Source organism: Cetorhinus maximus, unplaced genomic scaffold, assembly GCF_964194155.1.
Source record: "Cetorhinus maximus unplaced genomic scaffold, sCetMax3.hap1.1 HAP1_SCAFFOLD_718, whole genome shotgun sequence".
Taxonomy (NCBI): domain Eukaryota; kingdom Metazoa; phylum Chordata; class Chondrichthyes; order Lamniformes; family Cetorhinidae; genus Cetorhinus; species Cetorhinus maximus.
Genome location: NW_027596660.1, coordinates 103808 through 121460, shown reverse-complemented (window position 1 = coordinate 121460; position 17653 = coordinate 103808). Strand labels below are relative to the sequence as shown.

Sequence of the window (17653 nt, the reverse complement as noted above, 5' to 3'; positions counted from 1 at the left end):
GGGTTAGGGACACTGGTGGGGGTGGGAAGTGTTGGGGGTTGGGCAGTGGGGGGGAGCACAAGTGGCAGGGAGAAATACAAAACTGAAAAACGTGGAAAGAAAAGGACTTGTCTACACAGCCCCTTTTACAACTTCAGAATATTCCAAAGCGCGTTACAGCCAATGAACTCATTTTTGTTTTAGTCTTGGAAACGCAGCAACCTAATTTGAGCGCAGCAACCTAATTTGAGCACAGCAAGCTCCTGCAAAAAGCAATGTGATAATGACCACATCATCAGTGTCTGCAATGTGGGTTGAGGAATAAATATTGGCCCAGGACACCAGAGATATCCACCAACGCCCCCCCGCACCCCCTCCACACACACACACAAAACCACAACCACTCCTGTTCAAAATAGTGTCACAAGATATTTTACATCCACCTGAGAGAGCAGACATGGTTTAACATCTGACCTGCAAGCTGGCACCTCTGGCAACGCAGCACTCCCTCAGCACTGCACTTGAGGGTCAGCCTAGATTATTTCTCCCCCGCCACCCCCTACCCACCCTGACCAATATTTATCACTCAATCAACATCTTTAAAGAAGACTATCTGGTCATTAATATATTGCTGTTTGTGTAAGTTTGCTGTGCACAAATTGATTGCTGCTCTTCCTGCATTACAACAGTGACTACATTTCAAAAAAAGTGCTTCATTGGCTGTAATGCGCTTTGGGATGACCCGAGATTGTGACAGACAGTATATAAAGATGTCTGTCTTTCTGTGTGCTCAAGGCCCCTGGAGAGGAGCTTGAACCTTCTGACTTGGGGGCAAGAGAGCTACCCAGTGAGCCATAGCTGACATCAGCATACATTAAATCTGTTAGAAGCAAGGCAAGTCGATGTTTAAGGAGTGGGTATAAAACATGAGGGACATGGGCCTTGTGAAGTGTAGGAAGAACGACCATCGAACAGCGATTATTTTTGACCGTTCCACAGCCCCAGCCCTGATTTTCCCAGTCATCAGAGTTAACATGTGGGGGAGTCATGGACAGCACCAGAAGCATTAGCCCCTGTGTGGGAGCTGGGCACAACAGGCATTGACGCTGTAATCCTTGTATCTCCAGGCGTCGGCTAACCAGCGAGCTGGCAGGGCTGGCCGAGTGGCAGCAGGGAAGTGCTTCCGTCTCTACACAGCCTGGGCCTTCAAGCATGAGATGGAGGAAACATCCATCCCGGAAATACAGCGAACAAACCTGGGCAACGTGGTGCTGCTGCTGAAGAGTTTAGGTAAGGAGAGGAAGGACTTGCTTTTATACAGCACCTTTCATAACCTCAAAGTGCTTAACAACCGATGAGGCCCTTTTCAAATGTAGTCACTGTTTTTACTCTAGCAGCCTAACGTGTACAGCAAGATTCCACAATCAGCACTGTGTACCCTATTTTTGAATTACCCGAGAGCTTGGGGAACTTACAGCTCCCCTGTTGCTTTCTCCATGGCAGCGCCTTGGTCAGTCAGAGTCGACTTGCCAATGACTCAGCACCCTTTTCTCCTGTAGTATAAATTGTTGTGATTGTCTGAAATTTGGCATTTTTGCGTTTGTCCTGATGGAGTGCAAGACGAGAACCTTGGGCAACATGTCTCCCTTTTCAGCAATTTTTGGATAAATATTGCGCCAGTGCACCAGAGTGAACTCCCCTCCTCCTCTTCAAAATAGTGCCATGCGGTCTTTTTACATCCGCTGAGAGAGAAAACGTCTTAATGTCTCATCCGAAAGACAGCGCCTCCAAACAGTGTGGCACTCCCTCAGTGCTCCCCTAGGATTGTCAGCCCAGATTTTGTGCTCCAGTGTCTGGAATGGGAATTGAACCCACAACATTCTGACTGGGAGGCCAGTGTGCTGCCCAGTGAGTCACCTTAAAGGAAGGAAGAGGGTATTTGGGGAAGTGGGATGAGAATAGGGCCCCTTAACAACACCTTTGAGAGAGTGATGGGGGAAATGGTCACTTGTACGACTCAACCTGGTAATATTTTGAGTTTTCACGCTTGAGTTTTTTTGTTCAGTGCTTGATACCAATCCTCTCAGTTACCCGGCACTTGCTCTCCATGAATGTGTCTTGACTGGCCCAATATCCAGGTGAATGGAGTGAGTTCAGGGGTTGACCAGAAAGCACTTGTGTCTGTGTTTTGACTTTCCACTATCCGACCCCCTGCATGGTGAGTTTAATGATTGAGCAGCCGATGTGGATTTAGTCTTGCCCAGCAACCGATCCGCCTGTTGCTGCCCGGATTCCTGTTACAACGCAGCTGTTGTTTGTTCAGCACCTTTTGCCTGCTGCCCATCTCACGGCACTAGCAGCAGGGAGCCCATTTAACACCTGCCCTCTGCTCCTTCCAGGAATCAACGACTTGATCCACTTTGATTTCATGGACCCCCCTCCTCATGAGACCCTTGTGCTGGCCTTGGAGCAGCTGTACGCCCTGGGAGCTCTTAACCACCTCGGAGAGCTCACCAAGGTAAGGCACGCGGCTGGGGAGGGTGGGATAGCGGAGTTTAGTGGAAACTCTTCCTACCCTGAACCCCTTCTGAAACCTCCCTTCTCTCTCCCCCGCACCCTCCCCAAGCTGCAAATACCCATTCCCATCCATCCTTCACCTTCACCACATTGCAATCGAGACTCAATTGCACCATTTTCTACTTCTAACTTGTTCTTTCCAAGAGCTTTTAACCACCTCCAGTTGTGCCCTCCTCTTACAATTTGCAGGCTTAGAAAACTCAAGCTTGGTGTCAACTCACTGTAACTTCCAGATTTGCGTCAGCCCTGGTGCTGATGTAAGGATTTAATTCATCTGCATCATTGCGTTATTTTATATATCTCAAGGAGATGGGCTTAATTTTATCCCCCCCACCACCTGAGTTCCTCAATGCAGCGTTACAACAACATTCCTTCTCCCCTTACGGCATCTCTCCCGATTCCAGGCAGTGTTCTCTTGTGTCCTGTTTCCCTAACGTTCCTTGTCTCTGTGTCTTTCCAGCTTGGTCGCAGGATGGCAGAGCTCCCTGTGGACCCCATGCTGTCCAAAATGATCCTGGCCTCTGAGAAGTAAGTAGTGATTAACGCTTGTTGGCGCCAAGGGTAAGGGAGAGAAATGGCCGTTCAACTCAGTGAGGGTTGTTCTAGCTCACATAGCTGAGCGACCCACTATTCCCTCAGCCAGCCTGCTGGGAGATCAGTTCCTCTTGATATCTGTAACTGTTGCTTTTGATTAATTAAAATCTGTTTGGTTCTTGTCATTAGCTAGTAGTAGTAATCTAGCGTTTAATTCACTTGTATTGTTTAATTTTTTTAAATACCTCAATAACATCACCTCCATAGCCAGTGTATCTCAGTTATAAACGCCTATTAGGTTTCTCTAACCATTACAGCTTATCCCACTTATGTAGAAACATAGAAAATAGGAACAGGAGTAGGTCATTCAGCCCTTCAAGCTTGCTCTGCCATTCGATATTATCATGGCTGATACCTTATCTCAACGCCGTACTCCCACTGGGGATCAGAATCTCTGTTGTTTGGTGTCAGTCATGATTCAGTGACTAATACTCTCATCTCTGGAATCAGAATGCCATGGGTTCAATCCCACTCGAGAGACCTTGGGCACAAAATCTTGCCTGATACTCCAGTGCAGTACTGAGGGAGTGGACGTAAAAGATCCCACAGCCCTGTTCGAACAGCTGTGGAGCTCTCCCCAGTGTCCTGGCCAATATTTATCCCTCAACAAACACCTAAGACAGATTATCTGGTTGTAGCCCCACTGCTTTTTGTGGAATCTTGCAGCAGCTAATTTGTTCACACCATTTCATAGAAAAATAGAAGGTTTATGGCGCAGATGGAGGCCTTTCGACCCATCTTGCCTGTGCCAGCCGCAAAAGAGCTATCCAGAGCTATCCAATCTCATCCCACTTTCCAGCTTTTGGTCTGTAACCTTGTAGGCTTCAGCACTTCAAGTGCATATCCAAGTACTTTTTAAATGTGATGACGGCCTGTACCTCTACCACCCTTTCAGGCAGTGAGTTCCAGACCCCCACCAACCTCTGCGTGAAAGAAAATTACTCCTCAACTCCCCTCTAACCCTTCCATCTATTTCTTTAAATCTATGCCCCCTGGTCAATGATGTCTCTCATAATTTTATACACCTCCTTTTAAAACTCCCCGCAACCTTCCAAAGAAAACAACCTCATTCTTTCTAATGTTTCCTTGTAGCTATGTTTGAATGCCTGGCTGTGGGAGTGTTTGGCGGGAGAGCCACATGAACAGGCTGCTGCCACTGACTCCCATGTACTCATTGCTCCTCCACTGCCCCCATAGGTACCAATGCTCGGAGGAAATCCTAACCATCGCAGCCATGCTGTCGGTCAACAACGCTATTTTCTACCGACCCAAAGACAAGGTGGTGCATGCAGACAATGCTCGCATGAACTTCTTCCTACCTGGAGGGGACCACCTGGTGCTGCTGAATGTTTATACACAGGTGAGCAGGTCCAGGTGTGTGGGCTGTGTGAATCTCTGTATTCAGGGTCTGTGTAAATCTCTCTTTATTCAGGGAACTGTGTAATTCTCCCTGTATTTGGGGACTATGTAATTTCCCCTGTATTCAGGTAACTATGTAAATCTTTCTGTATTCAGGGAACTATGTAAATCTTTATGTATTCAGGGAACTATGTAAATCTTTCTGTATTCAGGGGGCTGTGTAAATCTCTCTGTATTCAGGGGGCTGTGTAAATCTCTCTGTATTCAGGGGGCTGTGTAAATCTCTCTGTATTCAGGGGGCTGTGTAAATCTCTCTGTATTCAGGGGGCTGTGTAAATCTTTGCATTCAGGGGGCTGTGTAATTCTTCCTGTATTTGGGGACTGTGTAATTCGCCCTGTATTCGGGGACTGTAATCCTCCCTGTATTTGGGGAATGTGTAATTCTCCCTGTATTCGGGGACTGTAATTCAACCTGTATTCGGGGCCTGTGTAATTCACCCTGTGTTCAAGGACTGTTTATTTCTCCCTGTATTTGGGGACTGTGTAAATGTCTTCGTATTCAGGGGTTATGTAAACCTGTCTTTCTGCATTACCCCCACCCCCCCAAACCCAACCGTACCCCCTCCCCTGCAGTGGGTTGAAAGCGGCTATTCAACGCAGTGGTGTTACGAGAACTTCATTCAGTTTCGTTCCATGCGGAGAGCCAGGGATGTGCGTGAACAGCTCGAGGGGCTGATGGAAAGGATTGAGGTTGAGATGAAATCTTCCGCTGGCGATAACGTCCTCATCCGCAAGGTGGGTGTGTGGATCTGAAGCAGTGGCTCACTGGATCCCAAGACCTTGTTGTAAGCAGCTCGGCGAGTGCAGGAGCTGCTCCCATTATCAGAGTTGGGGGTGGTTAGAGCCAGAACATCAGAATAGGAGAGGATCATTCAGCCCTTTGAGACATTCAATTAGACCATGATGGATCTGTACCTTAACCACATCTGTCCAGCATGGGCCTGTAACCCTCATTACCCATAACCATTAACAATCATTCAATCTCAGTTCTGAAATTTCCACTTGAGTTCCAGCCTACACAGTTATTTGGGGCCAGAGAGGTATAACTTTTCATGAGGCTTTTGTGTGAAGAAGTACTTCCTCACATCGCCTCCGAAAGGCTATCCTTTGACTTTAAGGTCATTTCCCCCGGTTTCTGGTCCCTGGCACTAGAGGAAAATTTTCCCATCTGCTTTATCGATTCCTTTCATAGTCCTAAACTTCTCGATTAGATCATGAGGGCATTCCCCGTTATTGAGAGGAGGGTGAGGGGCTGGTTCTGTTACTGGTGGCAAGGGGGAGCTGGTCTCGGTATTGGGGGGAGGGGGAGCTGGTCTCGGTAGTGGGGGGAGGGGGAGCTGGTCTCGGTATCGGGGGGAGGGGGAGCTGGTCTCGGTATCGGAGGAGGGGGAGCTGGTCTCTGTATTGTGGGGAGGGGGAGCTGGTCTCTGTATTGTGGGGGAGGGGGAGCTGGTCTCTGTATTGTGGGGGAGGGGGAGCTGGTCTCTGTATCGGGGGGGAGGGGGAGCTGGTCTCGGTATCGGGGGGAAGGGTGCTGCTCCCTGTATTGAGGGGTGGAGGGGGAGCTCGTCTAGGTATTGCGGGGGGTAGTGGGAGTTGGTCCTGGTACTGGGGGAAAGGGGGTAGGTGATCCTGTTATTGAGGGTGTGGGGAGTCGGATGGAGGTGGTCCTGTTACTGAGGGTGTGGGGAGTCGGGTGGAGCTGGTCCTGTTACTGAGGGTGTGGGGAGTCGGGTGGAGGTGGTCCTGTTATTGAGGGTGTGGGGAGTCGGATGGAGGTGGTCCTGTTACTGAGGGTGTGGGGAGTCGGGTGGAGCTGGTCCTGTTACTGAGGGTGTGGGGAGTCGGGTGGAGGTGGTCCTGTTATTGAGGGTGTGGGGAGTCGGGTGGAGGTGGTCCTGTTATTGAGGGTGTGGGGAGTCGGGTGGAGGTGGTCCTGTTATTGAGGGTGTGGGGAGTCGGGTGGAGGTGGTCCTGTTATTGAGGGTGTGGGGAGTCGGGTGAAGGTGGTCCTGTTACTGAGGGTGTGGGGAGTCGGGTGGAGGTGGTCCTGTTATTGAGGGTGTGGGAATTCGGGTGGAGGTGGTCCTGTTACTGAGGGTGTTTGAAGTCAGGTGGAGGTGGTCCTGTTATTGAGGGTGTGGGGAGTCGGGTGAAGGTGGTCCTGTTACTGAGGGTGTGGGGAGTCGGGTGGAGCTGGTCCTGTTACTGAGGGTGTGGGGAGTCAGGTGGAGGTGGTCCTGTTATTGAGGGTGTGGAGTCGGGAGGAGGTGGTCCTGTTATTGAAGGTTTGGGGAGTCGGGTGGAGGTGGTCCTGTTATTGAGGATGGGGAGTTGGGTGGAGGTGGTCCTGTTATTGAGGGTTTGGGGAGTCGGGTGGAGGTGGTCCTGTTATTGAGGATAGGGAGTCGGGTGGAGGTGGTCCTGTTACTGAGGGTGTTTGAAGTCGGGTGGAGGTGGTCCTGTTATTGAGGGTGTGGGGAGTTGGGTGAAGGTGGTCCTGTTACTGAGGGTGTGGGGAGTCGGGTGGAGCTGGTCCTGTTACTGAGGGTGTGGGGAGTCGGGAGGAGGTGATCCTGTTATTGAGGGTGTGGGGAGTCGGGTGGAGGTGGTCCTGTTATTGAGGGTGTGGGGAGTCGAGAGGAGGTGATCCTGTTATTGAGGGTGTGGGGAGTCGGGTGGAGGTGGTCCTGTTATTGAGGGTGTGGGGAGTCGGGTGGAGGTGGTCCTGTTACTGAGGGTGTTTGAAGTCGGGTGGAGGTGGTCCTGTTATTGAGGGTGTGGGGAGTCGGGTGAAGGTGGTCCTGTTACTGAGGGTGTGGGGAGTCGGGTGGAGCTGGTCCTGTTACTGAGGGTGTGGGGAGTCAGGTGGAGGTGGTCCTGTTATTGAGGGTGTGGAGTCAGGAGGAGGTGGTCCTGTTATTGAGGGTTTGGGGAGTCGGGTGGAGGTGGTCCTGTTATTGAGGGTGTGGGGAGTCGGGTGGAGGTGGTCCTATTATTGAGGGTGTGGGGAGTCGAGAGGAGGTGGTCCTGTTATTGAGGGTGTGGGGAGTCGGGTGGAGGTGGTCCTGTTATTGAGGATGTGGGTAGTCGGGTGGAGGTGGTCCTGTTATTGAGGGTGTGGGGAGTCGGGAGGAGGTGGTCCTGTTATTGAGGATGGGGAGTCGGGTGCAGGTGGTCCTGTTATTGAGGGTGTGGGGAGTCCGGTGGAGGTGGTCCTGTTATTGAGGGTGTGGGGAGTCGGGTGAAGGTGGTCCTGTTACTGAGGGTGTGGGGAGTCGGGTGGAGGTGGTCCTGTTATTGAGGGTGTGGGGAGTCGGGTGAAGGTGGTCCTGTTATTGAGGGTGTGGGGAGTCAGGTGGAGGTGGTCCTGTTATTGAGGGTGTGGGGAGTCAGGAGGAGGTGGTCCTGTTATTGAGGGTGTGGGGATTCAGGAGGAGGTGGTCCTGTTATTGAGGGTGTGGGGAGTCGAGAGGAGGTGGTCCTGTTATTGAGGGTGTGGGGATTCAGGAGGAGGTGGTCCTGTTATTGAGGGTGTGGGGAGTCGAGAGGAGCTGGTCCTGTTATTGAGGATGGGGAGTTGGGTGGAGGTGGTCCTGTTATTGAGGGTGTGGGGAGTCGGGTGGAGGTGGTCCTGTTATTGAGGGTGTGGGGAGTCAGGAGGAGGTGGTCCTGTTATTGAGGGTGTGGGGAGTCAGGAGGAGGTGGTCCTGTTATTGAGGGTGTGGGGAGTCGGGTGGAGGTGGTCCTGTTATTGAGGGTGTTTGAAGTCGGGTGGAGGTGGTCCTGTTATTGAGGGTGTGGGGAGTCGGGTGAAGGTGGTCCTGTTACTGAGGGTGTGGGGAGTCGGGTGGAGCTGGTCCTGTTACTGAGGGTGTGGGGAGTCAGGTGGAGGTGGTCCTGTTATTGAGGATGTGGAGTCAGGAGGAGGTGGTCCTGTTATTGAGGGTGTGGGGAGTCAGGTGGAGGTGGTCCTGTTATTGAGGATGTGGAGTCAGGAGGAGGTGGTCCTGTTATTGAGGGTTTGGGGAGTCGGGTGGAGGTGGTCCTGTTATTGAGGGTTTGGGGAGTCAGGAGGAGGTGGTCCTGTTATTGAGGGTTTGGGGAGTCGGGTGAAGGTGGTCCTGTTATTGAGGGTGTGGGGAGTCGGGTGGAGGTGGTCCTATTATTGAGGGTGTGGGGAGTCGAGAGGAGGTGGTCCTGTTATTGAGGGTGTGGGGAGTCGGGTGGAGGTGGTCCTGTTATTGAGGATGTGGGTAGTCGGGTGGAGGTGGTCCTGTTATTGAGGGTGTGGGGAGTCGGGAGGAGGTGGTCCTGTTATTGAGGATGGGGAGTCGGGTGGAGGTGGTCCTGTTATTGAGGGTGTGGGGAGTCCGGTGGAGGTGGTCCTGTTATTGAGGGTGTGGGGAGTCGGGTGAAGGTGGTCCTGTTACTGAGGGTGTGGGGAGTCGGGTGGAGGTGGTCCTGTTATTGAGGGTGTGGGGAGTCGGGTGAAGGTGGTCCTGTTACTGAGGGTGTGGGGAGTCGGGTGGAGGTGGTCCTGTTATTGAGGGTGTGGGAAGTCGGGTGGAGGTGGTCCTGTTATTGAGGGTGTGGGGAGTCAGGAGGAGGTGGTCCTGTTATTGAGGGTGTGGGGATTCAGGAGGAGGTGGTCCTGTTATTGAGGGTGTGGGGAGTCGAGAGGAGGTGGTCTTGTTATTGAGGATGGGGAGTTGGGTGGAGGTGGTCCTGTTATTGAGGGTGTGGGGAGTCAGGTGGAGGTGGTCCTGTTATTGAGGGTGTGGGGAGTCAGGTGGAGGTGGTCCTGTTATTGAGGGTGTGGGGAGTCGGGTGGAGGTGGTCCTGTTATTGAGGGTGTGGGGAGTCGGGTGGAGGTGGTCCTGTTATTGAGGGTGTGGGGAGTCGGGTGGAGGTGGTCCTGTTATTGAGGGTGTGGGGAGTCGGGTGAAGGTGGTCCTGTTACTGAGGGTGTGGGGAGTCGGGTGGAGCTGGTCCTGTTACTGAGGGTGTGGGGAGTCAGGTGGAGGTGGTCCTGTTATTGAGGGTGTGGAGTCGGGAGGAGGTGGTCCTGTTATTGAGGGTGTGGGGAGTCGGGAGGAGGTGGTCCTGTTATTGAGGGTGTGGGGAGTCGGGTGAAGGTGGTCCTGTTATTGAGGGTGTGGGGAGTCGGGTGGAGGTGGTCCTGTTATTGAGGATGGGGAGTCGGGTGGGGGTGGTCCTGTTATTGAGGGTGTGGGGAGTCCGGTGGAGGTGGTCCTGTTATTGAGGGTGTGGGGAGTCGGGTGAAGGTGGTCCTGTTACTGAGGGTGTGGGGAGTCGGGTGGAGGTGGTCCTGTTATTGAGGGTGTGGGGAGTCGGGTGAAGGTGGTCCTGTTACTGAGGGTGTGGGGAGTCGGGTGAAGGTGGTCCTGTTACTGAGGGTGTGGGGAGTCGGGTGGAGGTGGTCCTGTTATTGAGGGTGTGGGGAGTCGGGAGGAGGTGGTCCTGTTATTGAGGGTGTGGGGAGTCGGGTTGAGGTGGTCCTGTTATTGAGGATGGGGAATCAGGAGGCTGTGCTATTGTGAACGGAGGTCATGCAGAAGCCTGCTCCAGGCTACTTGGTGGTGGAAGCAGCTGTTGGGGCCTCCCTGTCTCCTCAGCCCACATTGTGTGGGCCCAGACTGTGACAAACTGTGGAACGTGGTCACATTCAGGTAGAGTGAGGCTGCTGCTCTTGTTTGTGCAGAGTTGGGGGAGTATTGAATGTGCCCATCTCTAGCCAGGCTGCCTACCCCAGATCTGTCTAACCGCACACGGGACTGGCCATATTACTCTGGTTGAGAAACTGGTATGAAATTTCTTGCACCAATTCCGGTGTTGATTTTGTATCCCACAGCAGTCTGACTGGAGTTGAGCATTGGATACGGTTGTGCAGTGATTATAGTGTCAGCTAGATGTGAATTCAAATTGGCCAGTCCTGAATGGTGCCAGGGATGAGGGGCTTCAGTTATGTGTAGGTATTGGAGAAGTGGTGATTGCTCTCCTTAGAGTGGAGAAGGTTCTGGCAAGATTTGATCAAGATGTTCAAAATTACGAAGGGTTTGGACTGAGTAAATGAGGAGACGCTGTTTCCAGTGGCAGGAGGGTTTGGTAACCAGTGGACACAAAGTTAAGATGAATGGCTAAAGAACCAGAGGGGGAGATGATCATTTTGTTTTACCTGGAATGCGCTTCCTGAAAGGGCAGGGGGAAGCAGATTTAATCTTAACTTTCAAAAGAGATTTAGATAAATACTTGAAAAGGAAACATTTTTGCAGGATGGCGGAGAAACAGCAGGAGGCAGTGAGGCTAATTGGATATATCTGCTAAAGAACCGGCACGAGTACGAGGGGCCAAATGGCCTCTTTCTGTGGTATATGTTTCTGTGAAATCCCGCCACGGCAAGCTATTTGAAATTTTATTCAATGGATGTGGTAATTTGCGAGCGAGAATGAGGGGGGAATAGCTGATTCTGGACGTTAGCCGGCCTGAGTAATGGGCTCCCAGTGACTGGAACCAGTTGGGAAGATGGTGTAAAAACAAAAAGCTAAAAGCTACTGCGGATGCTGGAAATCCAAAACAAAAACAGAATTACCTGGAAAAACTCAGCAGGTCTGGCAGCATCGGCGGAGAAGAAATCAGTTAACGTTTTGAGCCTTCATGGCCCTTCGGCAGAACTGAAGCATAGTTAGAAGAAGGGAGAAATATAAATTGGTTTAAGGTGGGTGGTGGGGGGGTGGGAGAGAGAGAGAGACATTGAGGGTGTCGTGATTGTGGAGATGAGCAGATAATCAAAAGATGTCACAGACAAAAGGGTCAAAGAGGTGTTTTGTCTGAGAAAAGTGCTAATTAAGAATGGAAGACAGGATATTCAAAGTACAGCTCTAGTGGGGGTGGGGTGGAAAGGCTAACAAGGTTTAACTTTAAATAAAGTTTAACAACTTTAGATCTTAAACTCCCCCTCCCCCCATCCCCACCCCGTTTCTTCCCCCCCCCCCGTTTTTTTTTCAATAATTTATATAGATTCTTCTTTCCCCACCTATTTCCATTATTTTTAAATCTAAAACTAAAACCTTGTTAGCCTTTCCACCCCACCCCCACTAGAGCTGTACTTTGAATATCCTGTCTTCCATTCTTAATTAGCACTTTTCTCAGACAAAACACCTCTTTGACCCTTTTGTCTGTGACATCTTTTGATTATCTGCTCATCTCCACAATCACCACACCCTCAATGTCTCTCTCTCTCTCTCCCCCCCCCTCCGACCCACCTTAAACCAATTTATATTTCTCCCTTCTTCTAACTATGCTTCAGTTCTGCCGAAGGGCCATGAAGGCTCGAAACGTTAACTGATTTCTTCTCCGCCGATGCTGCCAGACCTGCTGAGTTTTTCCAGGTAATTCTGTTTTTGTTTGGGAAGATGGTGTGTTCAGACAGTGTCCTTACATACGGTTCTTCACCCCCCTGCCTCAAGGCTATCACCGCTGGCTTCTTCTATCACACGGCCCGGCTCACCCGCACTGGTTACAAGACGGTGAAGCACCAGCAAGCGGTCTACATCCATCCCAATAGCAGCCTGTTCGAGGAGCAACCCCGATGGCTCATCTACCACGAGCTCGTCTTCACCACTAAGGAGTTCATGAGACAGGTACGGTTTCCCCCGATCTCTCTCTGTCTCTCCCTCTCTCTCTCTCTTTCTCTTTCTCTCTCTCTACATTACTATTTCCTGCTTCCTCCGCAGGAGCCTTCAGGGCGCTGGTTGACTCTGGTGCCTCATCCTGAGTACCCCGGCATAAGCCCAGCCCAGTGAGAATTGGCAGCTATTCACCTGTGGAGAGCATCGCCAGGCCAGCCTGCCCTCTCATCTTCCCCATCCCCCTCCAACCCAAACTCAGTCCCCACACCGAGGCAACTTTAGAAGCACAGAGAGGGATGAAGGGCTTGTCTTATGAGGAAAGGCTGACCAGGTCGGGCCTATACTCATTGGAGTTTAGAAGAATGAGAGGTGATCTTATTGAAACACATAAGACCCTGAGGGGACTTGACAGGCTAGATGCTGAGAGGATGTTTCCTCAAGTGGGGGTATCTGGAACTAGAGGGCACAGTTTGAAAATAAGGGCTCACCCATTTAAGAGATAAATGAGGAATTCCTTCTCTCAGAGTCGTTAGCTTGTGGAATTCTCTACTCTAAAGAACAGTGGAGGCTGGTTTTTTTTCCATTTAAAGGATGTGGGCATCGCTGGCTAGGCCAGTGTTTATTACCCATCCCTAATTGCCCTTGAGAAGGTGGTGGTGAGCTGCCGCCTTGAACAGCTGCAGTCCATGTGGTGTAGGTACACCCACAGTGTGTTAAGGGAGGGAGTTCCAGGATTTTGACCCAGCGACAGTGAAGGAACAGCAATATATTTCCAAGTCAGGATGGTGTGTGGCTTGGAGGGGAACTTGCAGCTGGTGATGTTCCCATGTATCTGCTTCCCTTGTCCTCCTACGTGGTAGAGGTCACGGGTTTGGAAGGTGCTGTCGAAGGAGCCTTGGTGAATTTCTGCAGTGCATCTTGGAGATGGTACACACTGCTGCTACTGTTCGTCGGTGGTGGAGGGAATGAGTGTTTGTGGAAGGGGTGCCACTCAACCGGGCTGCTTTGTCCTGGACAGTGCCCAGCTTCTTGAGTGTTGTTGGAGCTGCACTCATCCAGGCAAGTGGAGAGTATTCCATCACACTCCTGACTTGTGCCTTGTAGATAATGGACAGACTTTGTGGAGTCAGGAGGTGAGTTACTCGCCACAGGATTCCCAGCCTCTGACCTCTTGTAGCCACAGTATTTCTATGGCTAGTCCAGTTCAGTTTCTGGTCAATGGTAACCCCCAGGATGTTGATAGTGGGGGATTCAGCGATGGTAATGCCATTGAATGTCAAGAGGAGATGGTTAGATTCTCCTTTGTTGGAGATGGTCATTGCCTGGTACTTGTGTGGCACAAATGTTTCTTGCCAATTGACAGCCCAAGCCTGGATATTGTTCAGGTCTTGCTGCATTAAGACATGGACTGCATGGGCTGTTGAATATAATCAGGGCAGAGGTTGTCAGATTTTTGATTGACAAGGGAATTAAGGGTTGTTTTGGAGGGGGTGGGGGGGTAGGGGGTGCAGACCGAAAGTGGAGTTAAAGCCGCAATCATATCATATATCAGCTATGATCTTATTGAATGACAGAGCAGGTTCAAGGGGCTGAATGGCCTACTCCTGCTCCTGTTTCTTACGTTCATACAACACAGAAAGAGGCCGTTTAGCTCAGCCAGTCTAAATATATGTTTTGTGGTATCGGTTGACAGAGAATCAGTGGATGCGAGAGAAATCGCCCTGTCGCTCTTCAAAATAGTGGCTACATGGGGTCTTACATCCACCTGAGGAGGCTGACAGGGCCTCCGCACCTGAGGAGGCTGACAGGGCCTCCGCACCTGAGGAGGCTGACAGGGCCTCCGCACCTGAGGAGGCTGACAGAGCCCCCGCACCTGAGGAGGCTGACAGGGCCCCCGCACCTGAGGAGGCTGACAGGGCCTCCGCACCTGAGGAGGCTGACAGGGCCCCCGCACCTGAGGAGGCTGACAGGGCCCCCGCACCTGAGGAGGCTGACAGGGCCTCCGCACCTGAGGAGGCTGACAGGGCCTCCGCACCTGAGGAGGCTGACAGAGCCCCCGCACCTGAGGAGGCTGACAGAGCCCCCGCACCTGAGGAGGCTGACAGGGCCTCCGCACCTGAGGAGGCTGACAGGGCCTCCGCACCTGAGGAGGCTGACAGGGCCCCCGCACCTGAGGAGGCTGACAGGGCCCCCGCACCTGAGGAGGCTGACAGGGCCCCCGCACCTGAGGAGGCTGACAGAGCCCCCGCACCTGAGGAGGCTGACAGGGCCTCCGCACCTGAGGAGGCTGACAGGGCCTCCGCACCTGAGGAGGCTGACAGAGCCCCCGCACCTGAGGAGGCTGACAGGGCCTCCGCACCTGAGGAGGCTGACAGGGCCTCCGCACCTGAGGAGGCTGACAGGGCCTCCGCACCTGAGGAGGCTGACAGGGCCTCCGCACCTGAGGAGGCTGACAGGGCCTCCGCACCTGAGGAGGCTGACAGGGCCCCCGCACCTGAGGAGGCTGACAGGGCCTCCGCACCTGAGGAGGCTGACAGGGCCTCCGCACCTGAGGAGGCTGACAGGGCCTCCGCACCTGAGGAGGCTGACAGGGCCTCCGCACCTGAGGAGGCTGACAGGGCCTCCGCACCTGAGGAGGCTGACAGGGCCCCCGCACTTGAGGAGGCTGACAGGGCCTCCGCACCTGAGGAGGCTGACAGGGCCCCCGCACCTGAGGAGGCTGACAGGGCCCCCGCACCTGAGGAGGCTGACAGGGCCTCCGCACCTGAGGAGGCTGACAGGGCCTCCGTTTAATGTCTCTTCGTAAAAGAGCACTCCCTCAGCACCGTGCTGGGAGTGTCAACCGGGAGAAGCCCCTGGAGTGGGACCTGAACCCACAACCTCCCGGCTCAGTCAGAGAGCACCCCCCACCGAGCCACAGCCGACACCTGGCCAATGAGGAAGGGTTCCCCGTCTTATGGATGGAGCCTGATGATGGTGTTGCCGCCTTTTCAGTTTGTAATGAGTCAGCTCCCCTTCCTCCTCCACCACCCCCCGCCCTTCACTGAGCATACCACCCTCTGTATCTCTGTCTGCGCAGCGCCGGGTACCTTTTAACTCTGTGCTACTCATCTCAATCTGCCCTTATGTTGCAGGTGATTGAGATCGACAGTGGATGGCTGTTGGAGGTTGCTCCTCATTACTACAAGTCCAAAGAGCTGCAGGATGCGGCCAACAAGAAGATGCCCAAGAAGGTGGGGAAGACCCGGGAGGAGCTGGGCTGAGGGTGACAGCGCTCCCCAGAGGTCAGACCTATTGTGCCAGGAACATGAGCCGTGTGTGTCCCACCCTCTCCCAGGGCAGTTCCATGTCACCCTTGGACCACTGTCACAGTTCTTGATCGTTCATTATGCACAGACTGACTATCGTATGGAAGATAACCTTGAATACGGGTTCCACTGACATTCCCGGGATTGCGTCCGATGCCCAGGTCGGATTGAATTGGAACGACCCCCTCTCGCCCCTGGGAGGAATCTACCTCGCCCCAGCAGGCGGCAGCTCGGGGCTGGGCGACGAAGGCCCGCGACCAACCAACGGTGACTCCCATCATAGCCAGGCTGCGGTCTGGCAGTCTCATCTGGTGCCACACCGCAATCACCGTGGTGGATCAGAGGCACCGGGTCGAGATAACCAAGCGGGGCGAGTTACCGGCGCAAAAACCCAGTAGTTTTCGGAGCCTTGCCCAGGAGCAGGTATCACAGAGCCGGGCTCAGCTTCAATCAGCAGCAGTGACTGATTCTCAGGACTCGTTCACTTTTGTACCTGTGTAGTTTCTGCAGCACGGGGTGCCTCGGCGGCCTGGACTTGCTGATTATTGAGGTTTTAAATAAAGTTTGGCACTTGTGTAAAAAAAAATGCTCTTGTCTTCCCGTTATAGCTCGGTCTTTCGTTTGTTAATATCTGTAGCCCGTGTAGAATACTTGCAATGGAACTTTTACTAATGGAACGACCCCCTCTCGCCCCTGGGAGGAATTTACTACTAAACAAATCCGTTAGTTCCCTCAGGGGCCTAAAGCCAGTGTGTCTCTGACAGGACTGAGAGGCCTCGAGACTGGATTCCCTCAGGAGCCTAAAGCCAGTGTGTCTCTGACAGGACTGAGAGGCCTCGAGACTGGATTCCCTCAGGAGCCTAAAGCCAGTGTGTCTCTGACAGGACTGAGAGGCCTTGCCACTGGATTCCCTCAGGAGCCTAAAGCCAGTGTGTCTCTGACAGGACTGAGAGGCCTCGCCACTGGATTCCCTCAGGGGCCTAAAGCCAGTGTGTCTCTGACAGGACTGAGAGGCCTCGCCACTGGATTTCCTCAGCAGCCTAAAGCCAGTGTGTCTCTGACAGGACTGAGAGGCCTCGCCCCTGGATTCCCTCAGGAGCCTAAAGCCAGTGTGTCTCTGACAGGACTGAGAGGCCTCGCCACTGGATTCCCTCAGGAGCCTAAAGCCAGTGTGTCTCTGACAGGACTGAGAGGCCTCGCCACTGGATTCCCTCAGCAGCCTAAAGCCAGTGTGTCTCTGACAGGACTGAGAGGCCTCGCCACTGGATTCCCTCAGCAGCCTAAAGCCAGTGTGTCTCTGACAGGACTGAGAGGCCTCGCCCCTGGATTCCCTCAGGAGCCTAAAGCCAGTGTGTCTCTGACAGGACTGAGAGGCCTCGCCCCTGGATTCCCTCAGGAGCCTAAAGCCAGTGTGTCTCTGACAGGACTGAGAGGCCTCGCCACTGGATTCCCTCAGCAGCCTAAAGCCAGTGTGTCTCTGACAGGACTGAGAGGCCTCGCCCCTGGATTCCCTCAGCAGCCTAAAGCCAGTGTGTCTCTGACAGGACTGAGAGGCCTCGCCACTGGATTTCCTCAGCAGCCTAAAGCCAGTGTGTCTCTGACAGGACTGAGAGGCCTCGCCCCTGGATTCCCTCAGGAGCCTAAAGCCAGTGTGTCTCTGACAGGACTGAGAGGCCTCGCCACTGGATTCCCTCAGCAGCCTAAAGCCAGTGTGTCTCTGACAGGACTGAGAGGCCTCGCCACTGGATTCCCTCAGCAGCCTAAAGCCAGTGTGTCTCTGACAGGACTGATAGGCCTCGCCACTGGATTCCCTCAGGGGCCTAAAGCCAGTGTGTCTCTGACAGGACTGATAGGCCTCGCCCCTGGATTCCCTCAGGAGCCTAAAGCCAGTGTGTCTCTGACAGGACTGAGAGGCCTCGCCACTGGATTCCCTCAGCAGCCTAAAGCCAGTGTGTCTCTGACAGGACTGAGAGGCCTCGCCACTGGATTCCCTCAGCAGCCTAAAGCCAGTGTGTCTCTGACAGGACTGAGAGGCCTCGCCCCTGGATTCCCTCAGGAGCCTAAAGCCAGTGTGTCTCTGACAGGACTGAGAGGCCTCGCCACTGGATTCCCTCAGCAGCCTAA

The 17653-nt window shown here is 53.2% G+C and overlaps 1 protein-coding gene across 1 annotated transcript in view; it reads left to right on the top strand.

The window, feature by feature from the left end:
• dhx16 (DEAH (Asp-Glu-Ala-His) box polypeptide 16) overlaps positions 1 to 16106 on the top strand; it is a 38045-nt gene extending 21939 nt beyond the window's left edge. Inside the window, exons 15-21 of the mRNA XM_078535870.1 lie at positions 1107 to 1269; positions 2379 to 2497; positions 3017 to 3084; positions 4348 to 4510; positions 5143 to 5304; positions 12060 to 12233; positions 15356 to 16106. Coding sequence (XP_078391996.1) covers positions 1107 to 1269; positions 2379 to 2497; positions 3017 to 3084; positions 4348 to 4510; positions 5143 to 5304; positions 12060 to 12233; positions 15356 to 15484 — 978 coding nt within the window. The 3' untranslated portion in view covers positions 15485 to 16106. The remainder of the gene's footprint in view (positions 1 to 1106; positions 1270 to 2378; positions 2498 to 3016; positions 3085 to 4347; positions 4511 to 5142; positions 5305 to 12059; positions 12234 to 15355) is intronic.
• The last annotated feature ends 1547 nt before the right edge of the window (positions 16107 to 17653 follow it).